Source organism: Astatotilapia calliptera, chromosome 20 (genome assembly GCF_964374335.1).
Source record: "Astatotilapia calliptera chromosome 20, fAstCal68.1, whole genome shotgun sequence".
Lineage (NCBI taxonomy): Eukaryota > Metazoa > Chordata > Actinopteri > Cichliformes > Cichlidae > Astatotilapia > Astatotilapia calliptera.
The window spans coordinates 33,507,979-33,531,307 of NC_137441.1; the positions used below are offsets into that span (position 1 = coordinate 33,507,979).

Here is a 23,329-nt window from a genome sequence, read left to right on the forward strand (position 1 = left end):
GTCTGTGAAGGTTCTCAGTCATCCAGGTCATCGTAGTCAAAGGAGCTTGCAAAGAAAAGCGTCTGGACTTCTTTAAGTTACTTGAAGACGTTTCACCTCTCATCCGAGAAGCTTCTTCAGTTCTAAGGTCAAATGGTGGAGAGTCCCAGATATAAACCTAGTGGGAGTATCCCCCCACAGAGGGACAAAAGGACCCCCTGATGATCCTCTAATCGCCTGAGCAGAGGTGTGAAACTGGGTGTGGGTCCCAATCAGCCAGAGTTTCGGGTGAGTTCATTGTGAAACCTGGCCCCACCTTATCATGCAAATTCCTGAGATCAGATGGCCCAGGATGTGAGTGGGCGTTTAATTTACCGTGGACATAAAGCAACAGTGATGTTCTGCTTTTAGAAAAGTTCAGTGTAAATTTACGATACAACTTGAAAAAGACGTTGGCACAGTGGTTAGCACTGTTGCCGCACAGCAAGAAGGTCCTGAGTTCAATTCCATCATCAGGCGGGGTCTTTCTGTGTGGAGTTCGCATGTTCTCCCCGTGTTTGCGTGGGTTCCCTCCAGGTACTCCAGCTTCCTCCCACAGTCCAAAGACATGCAGCTTGTGGGGATAGGTTAATTGGATAATCCAAATTGCCACTAGGTGTGAATGTGCGAGTGAATGTGAGTGCGAATGGTTGTCTGTCCCTGTGTGTTGGCCCTGTGACAGACTGGCGACCTGTCCAGGGTGTACCCCGCCTCTCGCCCTATGACAGCTGGGATTGGCTCCAGCGCCCCCCACGACCCTGAAAAGGATAAGCGAATGCATGGATGGAACTTGGAAAAAGAAGGATGCTGTCCAACTTGTCACACTGGAGACTCTTTCTTGGATGCCTTTGTTCACTTTGTCATCATAGGGTGTTGTGTCCAGAATTTTAAAGTGAAAAATAAAATTGAATCCATTTTAAAATAAGGCTGTAACATGACAAAATGTGGAACAAGAGATACGGTGTGAATACTTTCAGGATGCACTGTATCTGCTGTGGGCACCCCTTATGAATAAGGAAGCAGTTCAAAGTAGCTTTCTTTATGTAAATGTCATTTTCAAAAGGTTATGGTCTAATAACTACATTTTCAAGAGCTTTCTGTTGTTGTCTTCATCAGAACATCACTCCTTTGTTAAACCAAAATACCTTATTATCAGACATATTTTGATTGTATGACAAACAAGCTATTTGCATATCTTCAAATCATGTGGATTTTCACATGCAAAATGTCCGAAAGCAAAATATAGCGATACAGAGAGTTTTGTGCTGAACTTGGTGCTCACTCTGACTCACAGGGAGGGGGGACGAGCTGGACATGAAAACAAAGTGCTCTTTGTTTCATGTCTTTTACTCATGATTATCAGCTACTGACGCAAGCACTTCTTACTCCCATGTTCTTAATCAAGTGACGTGCTGCATGTTTGTTACTTTTGAGAACCTTTCCAAATGCATTTGCTCTGCCTGTTGAAAAGAGGAAATCACTCCAATGCAAATAAGATTTATTTTTTACAGACACAAACAGCTTTACTGAACACAAACCACACACACGTTTCTGTGGGAGGACACACAGTGCTTTTGAAATAGCAACAAGCAGCCGTTTGATGACACCAGGACCTAAACTGAAGGCAGGAGTTTGTCAAGTTAGCAGATTCTCAGTTCTGTATAAAAATGACTTTTTGTTGATTTGGCAATGGTTGAACTTGTGCAAGGAGGGAACACCGAGGGAGGGGATCAGCATGCACCACTCACTGTACTATTACTCAGAAATAACTTAATGTAAAGGACAGATGGTACCATAATTAAGTTTAGACTGCCAGAAACAATGTCACAAACTAGGAGTATAATACAAATGAGAAGCGTCACTGCACACAAATGCTTATGTGCCTTCACTGCACTGAGTCATTGAAACGACTGCTAAAATAACAGTAAAACTATCTGAAGACTGAGACTTTTTAAGCTAGTTACCCTGCATAAGGTCCTGTGGGTAATTATAGCAGAAATGTCAACCATATACCCACAACAATTCAACCAAGTTCGTCATTTTTACTACGGACATTATTAAAAGGCTGTTGTACCGGATGCTGAACCGATTCACTACAAATGTCATGACTGGTGGTGGTCAGAGGGCCCGGTGGCGCCTGTGTCCGGCAGCCTCGCCTCTGTCAGTGCGCCCCAGGGCAGCTGTGGCTACAATGTAGCTTGCCATCGCCAGTGTGTGAATGTGTGTGTGAATGGGTGAATGACTGAATGTAGTGTAAAGCGCTTTGGGGTCCTATGGACTAGAAAAGCGCTATACAAATGCAGGCCATTTACCATTTACCATTTAGTAAATGTAACGATTTCAGAAACTATTAAACAATAAGTAATATTTGTAATTTATTTGGCTGTTAATTTAGGAATGGGTCTGTTAGCATTTTAAGTTTCTGTCTGCTCGGGGGGAATTCCTTTTCTACAAGGAAACAAAAATGTTACTGAAGCAGGTTAAACTTTTAATAAACTCTGACAGACTCGCTATAAACAGATCAAACCCCCCTGACTAGACTAGCAGCTACATAATCATTTGCCAAGAAACACTCAAGTTAAAATTATATTTGAACATCTAAGTCTCAAATAACCCAATAATAATTAAGTTAGTGTGACTGGAAACGCATGTGACCCCATTCAGTCAAAATCAATCAGCTGTTCATAAAAAGGGCATGACTGCTGCTGCTCAACTTGTTACACAAACCACAATCTGTAGATGCAAATTTGCTTTTACTAATACTGTGGATGTGTGGATTTTAAAGTAATTTAAAGTGAGAACCAAGGACCAGTGAATTTGTGAAGTCACGATGACTTTAATCTTTGACCACTGAATTCTAATCAGTTTGTCCTTGAGTCCACGCTAGTGTTTAACTCTTTCCTCAGGTTTCACTGCGACTGCAAGGCGTAGTTTATTTTGTTGGTCTAAAAGTAATATGAATTCTTGCTGTATCCTGCTTTGCTTAAGTTTAAGGTTCAGGTTATTTCAGGTTATAAAATCCTGGGAGTTCATCTGCTCCATTTCTCTGGCAGCCTTCCACGTCTATATAGTCAACTTTAGTTTACTCTCCATGGGACTCTTACGCAACACTCTTCAGTACATTTCCAGTCATCCACGTATCCTCTGTATGGTCTGTATTACTGGTGCCTTGAACACCTGCCTTACTTTTGAGACATAGTTGAATAGTTTCTATGCCCTCTCCTTTCTTAATAGTTTAAGCCTTTTACGGATTCTCAAGACAGTTGATCTTGGTTTACTTAAATTGCACGAAAGGCCTAAAAGAGACCTGCATGGCGTTACGCTGGAGTCTTAATTCTTTGTTGGATCCAGTGTATTTTTTATGAGTTTTGAATGTGAATGTTACTCAAATCTGATACAGGAAGAATTACATTGTACAAACATGTAAATATGACACGATATGGTCACAAACCATTAAAAAAACAAAACAAAATAAAGAACAAAAGATGTTATGAAATTCTAATTACTGTGATAAAATAAAGAAAGAGGGACTCAAAAAACTAAAAGAAGCAAACACCTTGGGTGCACAGACTATAAATTCTCTCCCTGATATTGGCTACCAGCAGCTCTCATTATCTTCCTGTAGCGTAGCTTTTCTCTTTTTACATGATGTGATATGTTTACATGTAAATCTGTGCAATGTCCTGATGTAAAAACAGGGAATGTGGTGAGAATTTTGTTTGTGTTGTGCAGCACGGTCACTTCTCCGCCTGCACAGCTCCCATACAAAGACTTCCCTCCTCTCTGATGGTCTCCAGCTCATCTGTGTGAATGGCCTGTGTGATTAAATTTAACTCCTCACACATGGTCTCGTACCGGTACGCCACACGGATGTCAGGAACGTTGGTTCGCCTGATGTCATTGCCTTCCTGTCCCTCTTTAATGTAGTTTGGGCCCAGCCAGTAACGCTTTGCCTGATTTTAAAAAAAAAAACAACCCACAAATGTCATATTAAACACTCTGCGAACACCAGAATTTGTGATATGCAACAAAAAATGTATACCTTATGAGAAAATCCACTCATCAGTACACTGTTTCTGGCAAGCTCACACATGTCACAGGAGCTCAGTTTCCACACTTGAGCAGCAATGCTGTACTCTTCCATCAATGGCTCCTAAAAAAAATACACGCAGACAATTATATAAAAGCATTTTGTAGTGAAAATGCAAAGTTAAATTTGAAAATTTAATTTAGTTGAAAGATTTTGTCTGAATAGCTTAAAATTGATTTGAAATAGCCAAAGCTGAATTTGCTGGACCAGCTCAATTACATTAGAACACAAAAATGTAAACGAGGTTAAACGTAGAAGTAGAAAAGGAGTGAACACTGAGGAGGGTAGAATTACCAAAAACTGAATATTGTAATAAATAAACCCCAAAAAGTACCTAAAATAAACATCACTTGTTGAAATTGCCTTTTTTTTAAAGTAGTTTAAAAAAGCAAAACCTGGAGCTGAAGTGCATCAGAATGAAGAACACACACACACACACACACACACACACACACACACACACACACACACACACACACACACACACACACACACACACACACACACACACACACACACGGGAGATATAGTGATATAGCGGGTGTGTTTTTTATGCCAAACTGAAATAACAAGTCTGGATTTGTTGAATATGAATCTACCAATCATGAGCAGCTTGTTTCTGATTGGTTCCTGTGTCTGCAAAGCACAGAGCTTTTCCAACAGTGGCTCCCAGGCTCGGTGATTCTCTCCCTCCGAGCTGGAGATCTGTGGACTCAGTGGTCTCTTTCTTTTTAGACTTGTGCTTGCTCTTTTTTTAAAAATTATTTTCTTGTGAGGTTTATCTCAAAATGTGCTATAGAGATACATTTTGACTTAGTTACTTTACTTACTTAGGATTTTACAGTGGATTTATGACTTAGTGAAGGTGGAGGTTTAAAGCATGTTATTAAATGTTTGACTTACCTTGGTAAAGTGAAATTGCAGAGGGTCATCTGTAGACAGAGAGACCATGAGGCCTCTGGACAGGTACTCTGGTAGTGGGTTACGATGGTAGCTGAGAAACAGGCTGTTATTGCTGAGAGGAGACATGGCGATGCCTACCTGGGCTAGGTAGTATAGATACTGCAGCACAGGAGCCTGGAAAGAAAACATGGCACAATGATGACCAACGCATCAGAAATACATCAGGTCTAAATTTCCAAAATCTTATAAGGAAGAAACATAATACATAATAAATAAAATCTAATAATAATAATCTATAATCTGAGGCCTTCATAAACTCTTGGAAAAATAAGCTCCCCTGTTTGTGAGGTAAACAGCTGCTCAACAGCTGTTGAAGGTCACACCTTCCTGAGCAGCAGCCCATGGGAGATATTCTCGGTCAGCATGAAACCAGAAACCAGGTGATGGATCGGCCCTGCCTCGCCACAGTGAGGACGCAGGACGAATGTGTGGAACCCCCGCAGCCTAAAACAATAAAGCCACACAATAGTGAGTACTGAGTTCAGCTGTGTTAGGGCTCAGCGCAAACACTCTTTGCTGCTTCCCAGTGACTCATATACAAAGAAGATGACAGATAAAAGCAAAGTGCGAATATCCAGTGTGTATTATTTGCTCTGTAACCTTAAGCACTGTCGAAACAGAATTTGCATTTGTTATCAAAGTTTTTCGAGCTTAATTCACATGAGATAAATCCAGGCTTTTCGCCTTTTTATCCAATAATGTTATTAATCTTTATTATTGATGTGCTGCATGTGCTTTACAAAAACTGTCTTTTTGTGGTTAAAACAAAGGTTGACAAACCTTGACAAAAGGTTAACAAAATTTTGCAAGCGGGCATTTTTTGCAAGGAAAGAAAATTTTAACACTTCCTTTTACAAATGCATTAAAAATCTTCACCTATTCCTATCAAAGACCAAGATACTAATAACTATAACAAAACAAAAAAAAAAACGCTAATAGCTCAAATGACACATTAAGGATTGATTTATTTGTCTAACTGATGTTAAAAACACAAAAAATATACAATCATGGATCAAAAATCTCAGGCAGTCAGATCAAGTAAAGTCTGATTTATGTACCTGCGCAGGTGATTCAGCACAGTCATGTTTGCATACATGTAGTAGAGGTAGTAGGAATAGGGCGGGTTGTCCTCTTCTGTCCAGTTGACTGGGAGCGGACTGTCCAGGTTGAAGATATGTTGCTCTGGTTTTGATTCATCATCCACGCTGTCGAAACCCACAACCTGTTTGAGGGATGAAGAGCAGATCAATAAAACGACTACCCAAAAAGTGACTGCAGTAAAAGCAAATGACCAAAAAAGCTTAGATGTCGTACGTGCTGAAGGAAGAGGTGCAGCTCTGGGTGGCTGCTGGGGTCGACCGTAACCTCAAACAGAGGCATGAAGATATTCTCCAGCATTTCTTGGAAGTTGCACAGCTGCTTCTTCGTGTGGTAGACGTCACTTTGAAGAAACAAGAAAACAATTCAAGAAGCCCACAGGGGAGATAACTAACGAATGGGTTGAGGAAATAATAGATATCAAATCTTTATTTTACTCATGTATTCAATAGATATTTACAGAAGGATCATTCATAATGTTGACTTGGATTTGTGTCAGAGTTGCTAGATACATGGAAATGCTTAGTTTTCAGTATAAGTTGTATAAATGACACAAAAACAAACAACAAAAACTAAACACAGTAAAAATCGAAACAGTGTCTCTTTTCAGGCATTTTCCAGTTATAAAAAAAAAGAAGCCAAAACCGTTTAATATAGGGACTATTTTCTTTTTACTGTCTACTTCTGCAGTAGTTCTGCGGTAAAATACAAAACATTTTGTTAATGGAGAAGATGCATGACAACTTAGTTACGTTGCTACTCTTCTTTTTATCACTCAATTTTTGTCACATGATATATCACAACACCACATTTATATTTACAAATCTCACGTAACGTCGAGTAGCTTAGCAATAAGGGAGTGCAAGTATCATCAGCTTTTATTAGCTTACTTAAAATCTGCTCTAAAGAGAGAGGGGACTGCTTTTTCATTGTTGTTTATTTAATTCAGTTTGCTACTCTTTTTAAGCTCACAAGAGTCGTGGCACTTGGACAAGCCAGCGCACGTTGTCGGAGTAGACCTGATGTTTGACTGCCCATCTGGCCAGTTTGTCCCACTCGTTTCTGGAGCGGCCGTAGATTGACAGCCTGAGCTCCACGTTCTGGTACTTGCTCTCCTCCAAGTCGGCCATCACCTCCTGAGAAGAAGAGACACACCAAGTCAGCCAGAGGGCGCCAAAGCCCAGAGAGTCCGCCTCCAGGTACCAGAAACGACTGGTCTGTGTAAGAAACAAGTGTTTGCAACTTCAAGTGTTTGTGCATACAGTGAGCACCTTAATAATGTGACCAAAGTATTTCCCCTCAATGTAGTTGTCCGTTTTGATGAAGATCTCTCTCAGGATGGACTCGCCAATGGGATTATATTTGGCATTGAATTTGTCAAATCGGTGGAAAGTGTTACGATCCTGCAATAAAAAGGTGAAATACGGAGTCACAATCTCTGACCAGGCAGCACCTATGAAGACCTTTTTTTAAAATCTCCTTTATGGGCACTACTCACTGCATGCATGTCCAGTGTGTCAACACTCAGGTCAAAGGCTGTAAGGTGCATGCTCTCAAACACCTCCATCAGTGTCTGACCCCTGCCTCTTTCCACGTGTACAATCTCTTTGGGATACTTCTTCATGGCTCTTTTGATAAAACGTAGAAGGTGCTTCTGGTTCATACAAGAGGAAGCATGAATGTGCGTGTCAACCTGTGGAACAAGTCAGACAAACAGGGAACATAAACCCTCTAAGATACTGCAGTCTGCTTCTGGATTTAACAACACTAACCATGACTGGGTGAAACAGAAAAGCTCTCAAGTTCACCTTACGGATATTATAAAAGTCTCGATGTGGGACTTTCTTCTGTGCTGCCAGCTCTTTCATCTCATTGAGCAGGATGTGCATTTGGAATTTGGAGCTGAGGTATTGCAGACGTCTATAGCAGAAGGACTTTCTGTGGCAAAGCCAAAAGAAAGACAAATGATGGACTCTTTCTGTGACAGTCTGAAAATAAACTTCTGTTGATCCTTTTTGAGAATCTATTTTTTAACTATAAGGTTAAATTAATAATTTATTAAAAATGTGGGAAACCTACACTGGCCCATTTATAATGAGAGCCATCATGACGTTCATATCAGCGATGTACTCCTGCAGGTCTGGATACGGCAGATCCAGCTCTGTGGTCCTGTAGGCAACATAACAACTAAAACACTCTTTCCTCAAGCAAAATGTGTGAACTCAAGTCTAAAAACAGACATAAATCTAGTCACGGTGAGGACGAAGCATGTGTGCAGAAAGTAAAAGATTCCCGACAGATATCTCACTTATCCATAGTGTTCCTCGTCGTGTACAAGTGCATAACACCATCCACCATCTTACAGCCGTAACCCATATCAGGGGGCATGCTGGTGGGGTCCACGTTCTCATAGGGGTGTGTTTCAGAAACAGGTGGGTGCACTGTGGCATCTAAGAGGAGACAGAATGATCCAGTGTGTCACGACTTTGATCAAGGTGGGCAAGCAAGTGCAGCTATGGTCTGACTTTAACTGCCTACATGCTGTGACAGCCTGCAACTGATGGATCGTGAGATCTGTGGGTGTCCCTGGTTATGTTTTAATATGAGAGAATTGCACAGATTACCAAATATTTCTGAGCAAGAATAGCCTAAGTAGAGCACTCAAGAACACAGGTGCAAAAAACTGTTGGTAATTATTATTGTCTTCAAGACTGAGCTGAAATTATCCTGCAGTTAAATCTCCTGGGTCAAATTTGTTATGAAATAAATAACAGCTTTGATTTGTATTGAAATATTTAAAAAAAATGAAAAAAACACATACATTTCTTTTTTTTAGTCTAATAAACCAGATAACCTAAATTTACAAAGACAGACATTTACATTAAATAACACACTGACATACAAAGACTCCTAACATTTTGAACCGTAACATGTTCCTTATTTACTTGATAAAATCTAGTTTAATCATGGGTTTAAAAAAGATCTGTTCATCCATCCCTCCCTCCTTCCTTCCTTCCTTCCTTCCTTCCTTCCTTCCTTCCTTCCTTCCTTCCTTCCTTCCTTCCTTCCTTCCTTCCTTCCTTATCAGAAGTTAGGTCACAATTTGGTCCCAGGCCAGAGATATATATGATCTTCAGGTAAGGTTCTGGGTCTTAAAACCCACATCTAGGGGGGCACCCTAACAAGATATCCAAATGACCCCAACTGGCTCATTTTAACATTGTGAAATAGTAATTCAACACCAAACTCCCTCTGGATGTCCAAGTACCTCTCCCTATCTTTATATATCTATATGACCTTACTCTTCCAGTAATTACCCAGGATGCACGACCATATGTTTTTTTTCTTTTTTGGGGGTGGGGGGGGGGGTGTCTGGTAAATAATTTTTCCTTTTCAGGCCAGTCCCTTCCTCAACTCTGAGCTCTGCACTATTTTCCACTAAAGAACCGTGCCCTGCATTTTGGAGGTTCTGACTCTCATCCTGTCCCTTTCACACTTGGCTGAAAACCACTCCAGTGCACGCTGAAGGTCATGCTCCAATGAAGCCAACAAAACCACATCAACCGCAAAAAGCAGGATGCTTTTCTCAGGTTTCCAAAGCAGACACCCTCCTTACCCCAGCTACAGAATCTGAGACAAGGGGAAAACCAGGCAGAGTCCAACACAGACTGAAAACGTGCCTGACTTTGTGGCGAGGACACAGACAACACTCTCACCCCGGTTGTAAAAGGACCTGATGGCCCGTAACAACAGACTCAGAACCTGTGGGGTATACTAAATAAATATTGTTTTGACTAATTTAGATTACAGTATAAAATGATGCAAGAGCAATGGTGCAGATGAGGACATTCATACTTGCAGTGACTGTGGTTTCTGGGATCTCTTCCTCATAGATATCTAAGTCTAGGGGTCTCTCACTCAGCTCCTGCAGGTAACGAGCAGTGGTTCTGCAGAAGCTCTGCAGCGACAGGCCCATGTACTTTTGCCTGATGAACAGAGCCTTCACTACACATTTGGCAGCATCCAGCAGATCTGTAAATGGAACCTAGGACAGAAAAACAGATGTCTTCATGAAAGATTTGACTGTAAGAGAAAAAAACACACACACACAGTCTTCCTGCAGTGACCACTCTGACTTACCCCACATTTCTCTTCTCCAGAAATAGTGACTCGCTGGTACTCCCTCTCAGGGACCGGTTCTCTCTCCTGCAGGTCAGGAATTTGGCTCTGCTCCTTCATGTATCTTAAGATAGATAAATAAACATATGAGATCACCATTCTGGCAGTTTAAGATGAGCATTGAGGGGTTCATGTGACTACGGTTGACTCACTCAAGATCTGTGGCACTGTCAGTCTTCATGAACTCTTGCTTGGCTCGTAGGAGTATGTCAGGTTCAAACCTGAGATCACAAACACAAAGGCCGAGTTGAGTTCATAGTCTGACTGCAAAGTCAAGTACCTCTTTTGCCGCTCACGCTTACTTGACATCCTGGCTGATCTGTCGCTCAAGGCGATGACGTTTCTCCTCCAGCTGTTCAATGGGGCTGTCCTCTGGAAATTCATAGGGGGCGCTCCGCATCTCGCTCTCTGCCAGGCTGCGTGAGAACAGCTCCTTCAGACAGAGACAAAGAAAAATGAAAGCCACGGCGTAACTTTGAACATCACTGGTTAATTATTTGCACAGTGGCTGAACACTGACTTCGGCAATCTCCTTGTATTTTCCATCCATGGAAGTACGTAGGTCAATGGATTGTTTCAAGGCCACAGGGATCCCAGGCAAGGAATGCTGGGAAGTGAGGAGGTGGCGGGTACCACGGAGATCAACTGCAGATAAATAGGGAAAGAAAGTAGGCGCTGAGCAGTTTCTCTTCTGTGATAACATATTCTCAGGAGCCTTATTTCGAGACTTCAGTAAATAATGGTCTAATTACAGTATGAAGAGAAGAAACAACCCACTGAGTGGAGCACATGGGGGCTAATGTTTGCTGTTTATCTTTATATCATGTCTTTGCCTGTGCTGCATTTTTAATAACCTGTAGGAAATAATTTGTCATTGGTGTGCATGATAATAGCAACTTGCTTCCATTTAGGGTAATATTTTATAATACAGCCCGTGACTAATGGCGTAATTAAATTTAATTGTATTTAATTCGAAATTGCAATGTGATTATATTTACTTACAAATAATTAATATCCTGGTAACTTATTGGAAAACACAACAAATATTTCCCCATCTTACATCATAAGTACACTGTACTCTTGGGCACACGGGCTGTATTATGGAGTAGCTTAACCTTAACCAACTTCTGGATATTTTGCAGGAAAGGAGGCACATATTATAATGTAAGTAATTTTAAGTACATCATAAGTAAAAAAGAACAAATGAGCAATAGAAACTTCATTATGCATTGTAAATGTAGGATTGGAAATATTGTTTTCCTTCAAAATTACTAAGAAACATAACATTTTCTTGTCTCCCATTCTGTAAAATACCTGAAAGTTAGGCAAGGTTATGCTACTCCATAATACAGCCTGCACCCCAAAAAGATGGCACAACAATGTTTGATTTTCCACTAAATTACCCAGAAATTACAAAGTACTAAAAATGACATGTGCACTACTTAAATTTATTTACAGTATAATTATTTCTTTCTTTACAGTAAAACTGTAAAACTACATTTTGACTTCAAATGAAACACACTGAATGTCCATTTAATTACAGGGGAATTTTAGCCTTAGTTGCGGGCTGTTATAAAGTGTTGCTCGCTTTGATTTAAAGATTTACTGTCAGAGTCTAAGACGTTTACTTTTTTCTAGGCTCCTCAGAATTATCAAATTATAATGGTTTCGGTGGCTTTCGTGGTTCGTTAAAAAGCTTTTGAGCATGAGGTAATGCATTGTTACAAATTGAAAAATGCACATCTCAGTCAGGGAAGCTCCACTGCTAAAAGCTTTTTATTCACTCAGCAAAAGTATCGATTCAGTGTAATTTACTCTTAATGTTACATGTTAGGACCGATAAGATTGCTTGTAAAACTTTTTCAAAGTCACTAAAACAATCTGCAGAAGCTTGTTGTTCCTCTTCACACAGCAGTGGAGGTCTGAGCTCAGTGGCTGTTTGTGCCTTCAGACACAATGAGCCATTCAGGTGGAGAGCCCATCAGCACATACACCGACTGATGCAAGCCATTGTTGCCACTGCAAGGCTTGAGTTTTATACAAACCCTGTTGTCATGGGAAGCTGAAGAGGGGAAAATAAAGGAGGCTGGTTCTTGACATTCAAAGACTTAGGACATGAGAGGTATGAGTGGAAACTGTTTTTTATAGCACAAAAGAAAACAGAGATCACACTTTCCCCTTTCGGCGTATATTTAGACAGATATTAATCTTCCCCTTGAAACGATGCACCTGCCACTGAAATATTCATCATCCTGCTAAATATTTCATCCTGTGCATGCTAGGCTGTCACTGAGACTGTTGTCCGTCAGCATTTATAGACCATACACACAAGAAGGTCAAAGAGGGCGCACTGTTTGATACTTAAAGTCTGCACTCAAGTTTGACTTATTTAACGCAGCATGTCTGAGCATGCCTGCTCCTTGGAGAAAGCAAAGGAGACCAGAGAGGCCAATTAACTGGGCCGATTAGCACTTCACAAAAAGCTTCATTAAAATTTATTTAATAAAAAAAAAACACTCAGTGAAGTAGGCGAAATGGCTGCTATAAAGAGAGACGGTGGTAAAATAATTGGCTGGACCACAACTCACCACCAGTTTATCACCTTCTGCTTAACACCGTCCAATCAGCACTTCCCACTCCCACTCACATGGACTACAAGGGAGTAAAGTCAAAACAAGCACAGTATTTCTGGCTAAAAGGTTTTTCAGATCATTATGAGAAACGCAAACTTTTTTCTTAATTATTTGAGTATGATAATGTTTTGCCCTGTAATAGTTGAATGAGTTTAACTCAATTTCCCTTTATAAAAAATATCATTTTTTACTGAACTGTGTTGAAAAATGATCTTTGATATTTGATATATATTTACTAAAAAGCGGATTCATTTGATTTAGGAGATGCACAGAATCATCTTGTATAGCTTCCTCTCTGAAATACACATCAGTGCTGGGAAAGTCTAAAGATAAATGGTTGTAAAATCTTCTTTTTTATGTCATTTTGAAGATTTTTTTTCTGCTTACACACTCAGCAGGATCAGTCCAGTTTAAGTGTTCATCATAGTGCTGTCGACAAACATGGCAAAATTAGCCTCAAGTGAAAGTTGGAAAGCTGGTTTTTTTTGCATATTTATTTACAATTGTTTGGTTAGAGTCACTATGCATAACTATAAACTCACCAGACACTTTATTAGGAACACCGATTTAACTGCTTGTTAATGCAAATATCTAATCGGCCAACTCAAAGCGTTTAGACATGCAAGCAGAAAGAAAGTGATGACCATAATGTTTCTTTTCATTAATTGACTGGAATGACTATGAAGGTAGCACAGCTGATGGTGCCAGACTGCCTGGGTATTACAGAAACTGCTGATCTATTGAAATTTTCCCACACAACCATCTCAAGTGTTTAAAGAGAATTATTCAAAAAAGATAAAACATCCAGTGAGCTGCAGTTCTCTGAGTGAGATGCCTTGTTGATGGCAGAAATCAGAGGTGAATGGCAGGAAGCTTCAAGCTCATCTCTGAAGAGTATTTCCAGCACCTTTTTGCATTAAGCACAAAGAATTGGGTCAGGGGGGCCTGGAGCATATCCCAACTACCATAGGGCAAGAGGCAGGGTACGCCCTGGACTGGTCACCAGTTTGGTACAAGGCTAACACAGAGACATAACCCCATGCTTAACTTTGGACTATGGGAATAATATCCAGAGAGGCCGCACACAGACACAGAGAAAACATAAAAATGCCACACAGAACTGGATATTTTAATATTCATAAAATATTTATACTTCAATATTGAAAAGCTAATATTTTAAGTACTTTATACTCACTTCAGGTTAAGTTTGGAAGCCATAATTATCATTTCCCACTATTTTGACAGTTTTTAGTGCACACTAACTGCTGATACAAATAGCTGTTAATAGCAGCTCTAGTCATAATGGAAATATAAATATATAATAAATCATTTATATAAATAAGAAATTATACTGATGCTCGTATAAGTCAGCTTCCTCTTTCCAAAAGCAGGGTTGAGTCAGTAAAAAAATGCTGCGATGCTCCAATCTCAGCTGAAAACTGAAGTCACACATAGACGCTTCTCTGCTATTAAGAAAGGGCAAGTCTGTCAAACGTAGCGGTTGCCTAAGATATGTCTCCGCTGTTATTCTGGGAGACATCAAAATCATCATGATTACAGCGGACACTTGTGCGGAGGGCGGGAGGTGACCAGTGGCAAAGACATGCATGCTGGGCCACAATAGAGCAGAGCCTAGCCAAGCCTACCAGACCCCAAGCTAATCCCCTAATGGCTGCTATATTTGGATCAGTAGCATCAATGGTTGCATAACAACTCATCCCCCCAGCCATAATTCATTTGCCTTTAAACTATATATAATCTGGCAGGCTGAAGCTTTTAATGCACTATGAGGCAGGTGCATGAGGGTCCAATTAAAACACAATTTAAAGTGTTTCCCGGCTCTACCACATGTGTAGGAGCAAAAAACACTTTGAACATGAGACAACGCAGCTCACATGCTCTCTCACAGCTCGTCACTACATATTGCCTCAAAACAAGGTCAGATAGTATCAGCTTGCAGAGAGACTTCCACCACATGAATATTTCAGTAGCAATACAGAGCATGGAGAGGTCCCAGCTCAAGTCTTACAGCATGGTGTAAAAAGTCACCACAGACGCAACGATAACTGGGAAGTCAACCTACTCCTGGAGCTGCTTTTTTCTCAACCTTGTACAGGAATAAAACTTTCCAAAGAGCGTTAATATTCCCTGACCGATCAGAGTTAAGATTACAGGATGGTTATATTTGTATATTGACTGTCTTTTACCTCTACACCCTCCCCTCTTTCTGGCTACAACCACACAGGCCATGGTTCACCAAATGCTTTCTACCTTCTTCCACTGACTGTGCAGCTTTCTGCTCACAAAAAACGTCAGTGACTCACAGCCTCTGTAGCAAATCTCTCTCAGTGGAAGCCGTATGTTCTCACAGCGCACATGTGTCAGCACTGCTGAGATGGCAGGATTACTGGTGATGGACAAGTATGATTAATAAGTCAGGGGAGTAAATGTGGATAGTCTCGGAACCACTGTTTCAGTTGTTTTTCATCGATGGGCGCAGATTACCACTTCAGCGTAACTAAATTACCAAATTTGGCGACTCACCACTTGTATGGGCAGTCTCCTGGTCATATAAAAAAAAAAAAGGATCCTATCCAGCTATGCATCAATCATCCGCCATCTCTCATTACTGAAAGTTCTTCTATGCCAAGTGATGGTTTAGTCTCTGCAGCTGCACAAACTGCATGTTCACAAATCTCCTCTCTGTATTTATTTTACTGTTGTCAGACTTCTCAGTTGAACCATAAAGAAAAGCAATACCAAAACTATAAAAAGCTCAATGCCCACTAGACTTGAAAAAAAAAAATTCTGCAGGGTCTTGCGGTTGGAGGCGTAGCTCAATTTATCGATCCTGGCTGCTTCTCTTTGCACGGTTGCACCTTTAGAGCACTCTCAAAAGACGCGAGAAAAGCAGTTTTTGGGACAATCAATCGACACACATTCTTCTCAGCGCACTAAAGACAGCACTGCTCAGGGCTGTTACACAAAGCCACCAAGGGACAGGCAGAGGAGAGTGGCAGTGATTGGGAAAAAGAGAAAAGAAAAAAGGAGGAGAGCGAAAGGGTTATTTGGGCTTTTTTTTTGTTGCAAGGGATGAGGGTAGTGGAGCGTACCTGCCTCCTCAGAACCTGTCTTAACCAGCAGCTAGCAGGGCCGAGGGAGGAAAGAGAGACAGAGAGAGGGAGAGAGAAGCTGTCCTGGCAGGGCGATGGAGCATGCCAAACAGCAAATGGCCCAGGATGGCGTCTGCTGTCCTTTTAAGATGGGTTAAATGTGATGGCAAGGACAGAGGGATGGCAAGAAACAAGAAAGAAACACTTCAAACAGTCAAATGTCAAAACTGGCAAAATAAATGAAAACCCCCCACACGCGTACATATGCTTTCACATCAATGCACTCACAGACTCACACAGTCATACCCTCTGCTCGCTTAATCTGTCCCTGTCATACATACAAAGAGCTGGTCCAGCAGATCCATGAACTCCCCTTCACATCCCAGTATGTGACCCCCCACCCTCTGCTCTGTCTGCCTCCTGGTTCAGGCCAGCTGTCGTTGCACTAGCTGCCTCTGGAGCTGATCCTCCTCATTTGAATGCCTCTGACATCTATCTGGAACGTACCACGGGAGGGTAAGGAGGCAGGGGGAGATGGCGCACATTACCAGAGGATGTGCACTACTACTGCTATGAGTTACTGCAACAAGAACCCCCCCGCTCCTGTCTACCTTATAGTCCATGCTGTATTTTGCTGAGGGGACCATGTGTTCAGGATGTTTGTATCCTCAGTGTGTGTGAGTAAAGCGGTGCTGTCTCAGCAACAAGGTTTGAGACGTCATTGTCTCTCTCTTTTTTTTTTTGCCGCTGAATAGTAGCAGTGTGAGAGAGATGCCTGTCCGATAGATGCAACCTGCCTCCTTCTCTTCTCACATGAATGAAATTAAAGGGCCAGCAATGTTGTCCCCATTACGGTTGCTGCAGCAACATAATATGCTGCAGGTCTGCGACTGCATTCCCAATCACAGAACTATGCATATGCTATTTGAAATTATTCTTCAGTAACACAATGACCCGCATTTCTACATCCTGATTTCAAAATATTAAACATTTGCAAAACCCTCCACTGAATAAGCTCTTTACTTTTTTTGATATACTTTTGTAATAAATGTAAATTTGCGCTGGATAACAGAAGCAACAATGTGGATCTCAAAAATGTGGTGAAAATGCAGTGAAGGTGGTGAATGTCCCAGTTTATTTATACATATATATATATACACGTATATATATATATATATATACATATATAGTGCATTATGCTTTTGTTTTGTGTCTGAAACACAATTAAGGCTCATAAACAAAACACTATGTGGCTTGAAACTTGAATCTGTATCATGTTAAAAAGTGAGTGCTTGCGTCAAACATCTTATCTTCTCTTGCTCAATATTATTCAGCTCAGTTTGTCTAAACTCAGAGCTGAGTAAAAGAAATTCCTACCTTTTCAGTCCCTATCTTAGACTCTTTTTCTATGCTGTCTTTTTATTACAAATGATACAGGAGCCATTATTCTCGCTTGGAACAGATTTAACATCTAAAAAAGAACAAATGAAATAATAGCTCACATTTCAGAGTTCAGAAAATGTGACTGAAATGAAGTAAATTGTGCGTTTCTTTACTTTAGCAGCAGAAACATACGTGAGGAATAAACTGTAGCTACCTGTGGAAAAAATAAGACATTCATTGGAACAGTCCCAGGTACCATAAGGTGAGAAGCGGGGTACACCATGGACAGGTCGCCAGCCGGTCGCAGGGCCAGTCAGAATTTCTTCATAACAAATTACAGGTGATGCTGCTGATGCAGGTAATTTGCATAGAGTTTGACTGTGCAGCTTTACTGGACTACAACAAATTACTGATTAAAAGCACTCTGGCCATCATTATACCACACTGCAAAAAAAGTATCCTCTTTTCAAGCTCCAGACTCAAACATGATGCCGTCAAACAAATTAGAGCACTGAAAAGTCCATATAACTACCAGCAAATTATCACTCTGCCTCTCAAGCTAAAGGGATGCGTTTCTTTTTTCAAGGCACTCAGATTCCAAATTGCTTTCAAGAGGTCTAATCAAATTGTTGAGGCCTCGCAGAAACAACACTTTCTTCAGACCAGGCTCCCTCTGATGGTCGAACACAGAGTCACACACTGATTAATCAAAGCCCTGAAACGTGTCATTCTACAAAAACCAGCACCGAGGATCAATATGGAAAAAAACATCAGTATGTTGAAGAGTACCTCTCTGATTGTTAATATGCTTTGATAATTATACATTTCATTACAGATTCATCTAGATTAAATGAGACATTGTAACAATTATCTATTCACCATTTTCAATCATAGCAATGCCTCATATTTTTATATAAAGATGTGTTGTCATTCATTCTTCAATCATGAATTAAACCGATGATTTGCAGGGGTTATTTTGACATGATTGGCATGAAAATCCCAACAGTTCAAATCCAAATATACTCAGCTGATCTGGATATTTTCAGAATCAAGAAAATATTTTTGCTTTCCATGTTGAAGCTTTTACATTAGGACTATTTCCTTACAGAAAAGATTATTAAGCACCGTAATTACTTCTAATTACTCACTTATCACTGCTGCTCTAGTAGAAAGCTGTATTAAAAGGAAATACTTAAAATACACAAAGATTCCTCTAAATGTGTCACACAAACCACTGAAAATATTATCTATATTTTAGCAACTAGATGCTTTCTAGTCTTTCTATTGAAGAATATATCTGTAGTAGCCGGCACCGTACCTTAGCTAATCAATTATTGCAAATCTGTGACTAAACATCCACTGCTACATGTTATTTGCACTGTTTTAAGTGGTTCAACAAGTGGAACACAGCGCACAGCACGGACTAGCCAAACTGGTGAGTGGGTGTCGGTCTAATATCGGCACTGGCTCTTTCACAGCCACAGAAGTGATTCACCTACTGCTTCTCTCTCTGCCGAGGTTTGCTCCACAAATCCTGCACATTTTTGAAGAGTTTCACTGCACAGCATATGCTACACCACAGCCTTTCTGCCTGATGGACATGGTACAGGGTATTATGTGTACAGAGGTTTTACAACCCTTGAAGAAATTTAAGCTGTGAGAGATTCATTTAGTTCTGTTTATTCCGCTCTGCTGGATTTAATAAGATAAAAGCTCTTCCAGCATGGGGAATATCAACTTAAACAATCATTCAGCACAGCAGCGAGCACACAATCTTGAATTTATGATCTCTAATAAGCAGCTGGAGCATTATTAAAAACCTTAGTAATTCTTCAAATAGAACATCTAATATAGTCACACTCTCGCTAACCTGCAACCTTTTTATTTTTACTCCATCTTATACAGACTGCAGTGTACTGTAGTGGTGTGAACTAGAGGGCGTCCTTTTGAAAAAACAAAAAAAATGAGTCACTTAAATGTCATATTTGCTTACTCAGAAGGTTCCCTGGATGATTTAACAACATAAAATGTGATGTTGTCCTAATGCGCCTCTGTGGAGACTTTCTAAATCAAACCCCGGAGGCTTCAGTACTGAATCTGTATTGGGCAGAGACAGCCTGCGCTTCCTGTTTCTGCCAGTGCTGCTTCTCTTCAATGATTTCTTCCAACAAGAACGCAATTTTGGAGCAGCAAATGAGGATAATTACAGGGAACATTTCGACTGGAAGGGAAGGGGGCTGACAAATCCCTCAGACATCCTGCTGTTGCATTTATTGTCAGGGTTGAAAATCAATCCCTAACTACCTCGCCAATCATCGTAACGTCATAGCGTGCTGCTGTCTATCCCCAGTGGTGACATGACCTATCTGAAGGAGCTTTTTTTAAAGACGCAGTATATTTTTTAAGAACATGTTGTGCGTGCATTATGTCATACCAAACTCTCAAATGTATTCCAGTGAGGAAAGACTATATTACTTCCTCCAAATGAAATAACATCGAGACTCGGGCGTCTTCTTCCATTTAAATGCAGTTATCTATGGCTCAGTTCATTTTCTTGAATCAAAAACCTGCGGTGGGGTGAAATGATTTAATATTTGCGTATTTTACTTTCTCTCTGAAAAACAGATGACCAACAAAGACTGACAATAGTTCTGAATGACACTGAGGTGTTTGATTCCTTATAAACAACTCATAAGGTCTAAGTGTGATCTTTCATTATATCACCATTTGCATGACGTAAATGTAACTGAATGAAAACATTTTGCATTTCAAAGAAGACTAATGAACAGAAATAGCTGCTATTTGATCTTTTGGTCATTGTATACTCTTTGTAGTTTCAGTGAAAGCCTGACCAGCGTGTGCATACATCAGAAGGGAGGCTAATCCTCTCATTCAGTGGGGGATCAAGTCCTGAGGTACCAACTTACATATTCTCTGCAGGCTACATACCACCATGGGGCTGAGTGAAAAACACTGCTGTTGCTGTTTATCTAAGCATCCAATCCCGTTTCTTAAAGGAGAAGACTAATTCTACATGCTGCACAGGGACTAAAATTGTTTTTTCACTGCATGCAATATGTTTCGAAAGCATGCAACAATATAAAGCACTTCCAACCTGTCAAACAGCCTGTAACCCTTTAGGCTAAAACAGGCAAAACATCAGTTTTCACCTAACAACAACAAGTTATGCAACATCAAATTTGCTCCATACAGCAGCAGCCGATCATACTGTAAATCTACTTTGGATGATCCAGCTGATGCATGTTGTGTGTGTTCTAAAATGAAGCTGGAAAATAAGAGTTGAAGGGCAAAACTAGAAGCCAGAATGCTGACATTAAACTGCAAGGTATGAAGGCAAAATCCCCCGCAGAGCATCCAAAGCATCCTCTGCTGCACTGCTCTAATCAACAGGTTTGCATTTCCCAACTACTTACGAAGAAAAAGTAATTACCAAAGATTCTTCTTTAATGAGTTTTTTCTTGTTTTCTAAAATAGAATAATCTAATTTCACCTAAATATGCATAGTACAGGGCTAATCCCCCTGGCTTCAGATCATATTGTTCCTCCTTCTGTTACAAGATCAGGATGCTCAAACCGTCCTCCCTCTGCAGTTCCAGTCTGCCACCACTCACCTGTGCTGGCTGTGTACTGCAGGCTTCCCCTCTTCCTGAAGGGAGACAAGGGCTTGTTTTTGGCCCCTGTGCCCCCGGCTGAGTTCCCGGAGGTCAGGTTGGAGGACATGTTCCCGGGTCTCGCTGGCTCAAATTGGGAAAAGAAGAGCTGAGTGAGTCAGAGCTGCGGCTGACGGAGCGGCGATAAGAGACACAGTGAGAGAGGACAAGAGAGGAGACCGGGGACAGACAGGAGAGGAAGGATGGAGCACAGATGCTGGGAGTTTGAGGGAGTAGGTGCCAGTCAGGGTGTTCGTGTGTGAGTGTGTGTGGATGTGAGCAGGGATTTCCAGAGTGGTTGGTGCAGCGTGGGGCTGCGGAGCATCCCTCTGCATCGGAACAGTCCCCGCCCCCTCAGAAAGACTCCCGTGCCTGAGCTGCAGCACTGATGGAGGGTGGGGTTGTGATGGAGAGGCCCACCCCCAGCACGCCATGCGCCATTTACATGCACACTGAGTACAACAACGCTCAGCACTATTGCGCAGTCCTGCTGTTGCCATAGCAACCACAAATCTAAATGTGGGCAAGCAAGCGAGGAGAAAAGTTGTGGTTATAGCGAAACTGAAGTAGTAAAAGTCAATTCTACTCACTCTGTTTTTGCAAACCACCTGTTATCTTCGCAGTCTTTGCAATTTAGGGCAGAGACTGAACAGTTACCAAGTAATGAATTAAACACTCATTATTATGATGAATACTGGGATTTTTCTTTTCTTTTCACAAAAAATACAAATGCTTATTACACTTAGTGTAGGTACGTGGAGAGCATCTGTAACCATAACCGTAAAAACTCTGCTCGGATTTATGTCCTTATTTGCAAACTGCAGGGAGAGAGAGAGACGCGCGGATTCCGCGCAGTCCTTCAATTGTTTGAGGAAATGGACTCTTCGACGTAGGTCAAAAAGATCCTCGGATTAGGTAAAACACTCCAAATTTAACTTGTGAGAGTACATTATCAGGATGTTGGTATCTCTCATTTTAGGTGAATTGTCATGTAATTTCTGAAAGAGAACGGCCATTTTTCATTTACTCTTATTTCAGTTTAACCCAGACTATTTTTTCAGGTGCCACTGAAGCACAATCAGCACAATGACATGGGTATTATGAGAAAGATTAATTGCGCCATTGTTGATTCGACACAGGACGACTGTTTTAAGTTAAGCAATAAATGAGAGTTCATATCTTTGCTGTGAAACAATTTTAAGTGCCTACTTTCATTCAGGAGAATAAAAACTTCAAAACTTAATGTCCTGATGATGGTGACGTCACCAAACAGCTTGAATCCCAGTGTAAGGCTCGCAATGACTCGTTTTCGCCAAAAAAATTCGATTTACTGTAACATAAGCAGCAAATCCTCATTAACTGAAGCTGGAGCCAGGAAAACATTTGGTGTATGAAAATTTATCACCCCATTTATTTTTATCACTTGATTATTGTAACTTTCATCTCTTATAAGCCAGCGAGGTGCGATTAGAGACAGCAGTAACAAAGCACCCTGAGGTGGGGTGAATTATTTTCTTGGAAAACAACTTGCTGGGTTGCTCAAGGGAAGCTTTAAAAAGACCACATTTAGTGAACGCGTTTGATGCATTATACTAAAAAACACATGGGAGGAAAATCGTTGTGTACGATTAAAGAGGGATTTACATGACGTCAGTGTACTATATTTTAATTCACATCATTACACAGAAACAGAAAATGTGTAATGTTCATATTGGTACTGGAATAATAGGATTGAACGTTTTCTGATTATAAAGCACAGTCGGATATGAGGTCTGTCTATAAACACAGCTGGAAAACTCTGACAGCTGGAAGTCTTTTCTGTTTCTCCTTCATCCCCGAGCGTGTAACTACTGCTGACAATAATCAAGACCTTGGTTGAAACAGCGGTGTCATAAGATTTCCTCTTTTTATGTTGCCGGAAGACAGCTTAGTTTTATCTTTCTGTGGCAAGCCGATATTTGATGCACATTTCTTGACTTGTAAGTGTATAAAATTAGACCTGAATTGATCTGGACGCACAATAATTGATGCCTGCAAGAGGAGGAAGGTGCACTTTGGAGTCAGCGCCCTCCCGTGGTGAAACTGTGAAACTGCTCGAAGGGCAAGAAAAAAACAGCAGACTGTTTTTAATACAGAAACTCGAAAATTGAAAGTAAAATTTTCCCACACACAAACTGAACT

The 23,329-nt window shown here is 40.8% G+C and overlaps 1 protein-coding gene across 5 annotated transcripts; it reads right to left on the reverse strand.

Annotated features, from left to right (window-relative positions):
• Positions 1–1,499: 1,499 nt before the first annotated feature.
• On the reverse strand, positions 1,500–21,564 carry ampd2b (adenosine monophosphate deaminase 2b). Of its 5 annotated transcripts, none has more exons than XM_026153642.2 (19): positions 16,436–16,576; positions 16,095–16,235; positions 10,869–10,993; positions 10,651–10,781; positions 10,501–10,569; positions 10,310–10,412; positions 10,025–10,214; positions 8,478–8,619; positions 8,249–8,338; positions 7,978–8,107; positions 7,668–7,862; positions 7,441–7,572; positions 7,142–7,305; positions 6,386–6,512; positions 6,130–6,293; positions 5,395–5,515; positions 5,012–5,185; positions 4,061–4,171; positions 1,500–3,971 (listed from the first exon to the last, which is right to left on the reverse strand). In XM_026153642.2, exons 3-19 carry the CDS (start codon positions 10,896–10,898, stop codon positions 3,756–3,758), a joined length of 2,289 nt encoding a protein of 762 aa, XP_026009427.1. In that variant the 5' UTR covers positions 10,899–10,993; positions 16,095–16,235; positions 16,436–16,576; the 3' UTR covers positions 1,500–3,755. The 5 variants fall into 5 exon arrangements, with proteins under 5 accessions (XP_026009427.1, XP_080150392.1, XP_026009426.1 ...); XM_080294266.1 differs by having other exon boundaries at positions 16,095–16,230; positions 16,436–16,547; XM_026153641.2 differs by lacking the exons at positions 16,095–16,235; positions 16,436–16,576 and adding an exon at positions 21,110–21,564.
• Positions 21,565–23,329: the final 1,765 nt, after the last annotated feature.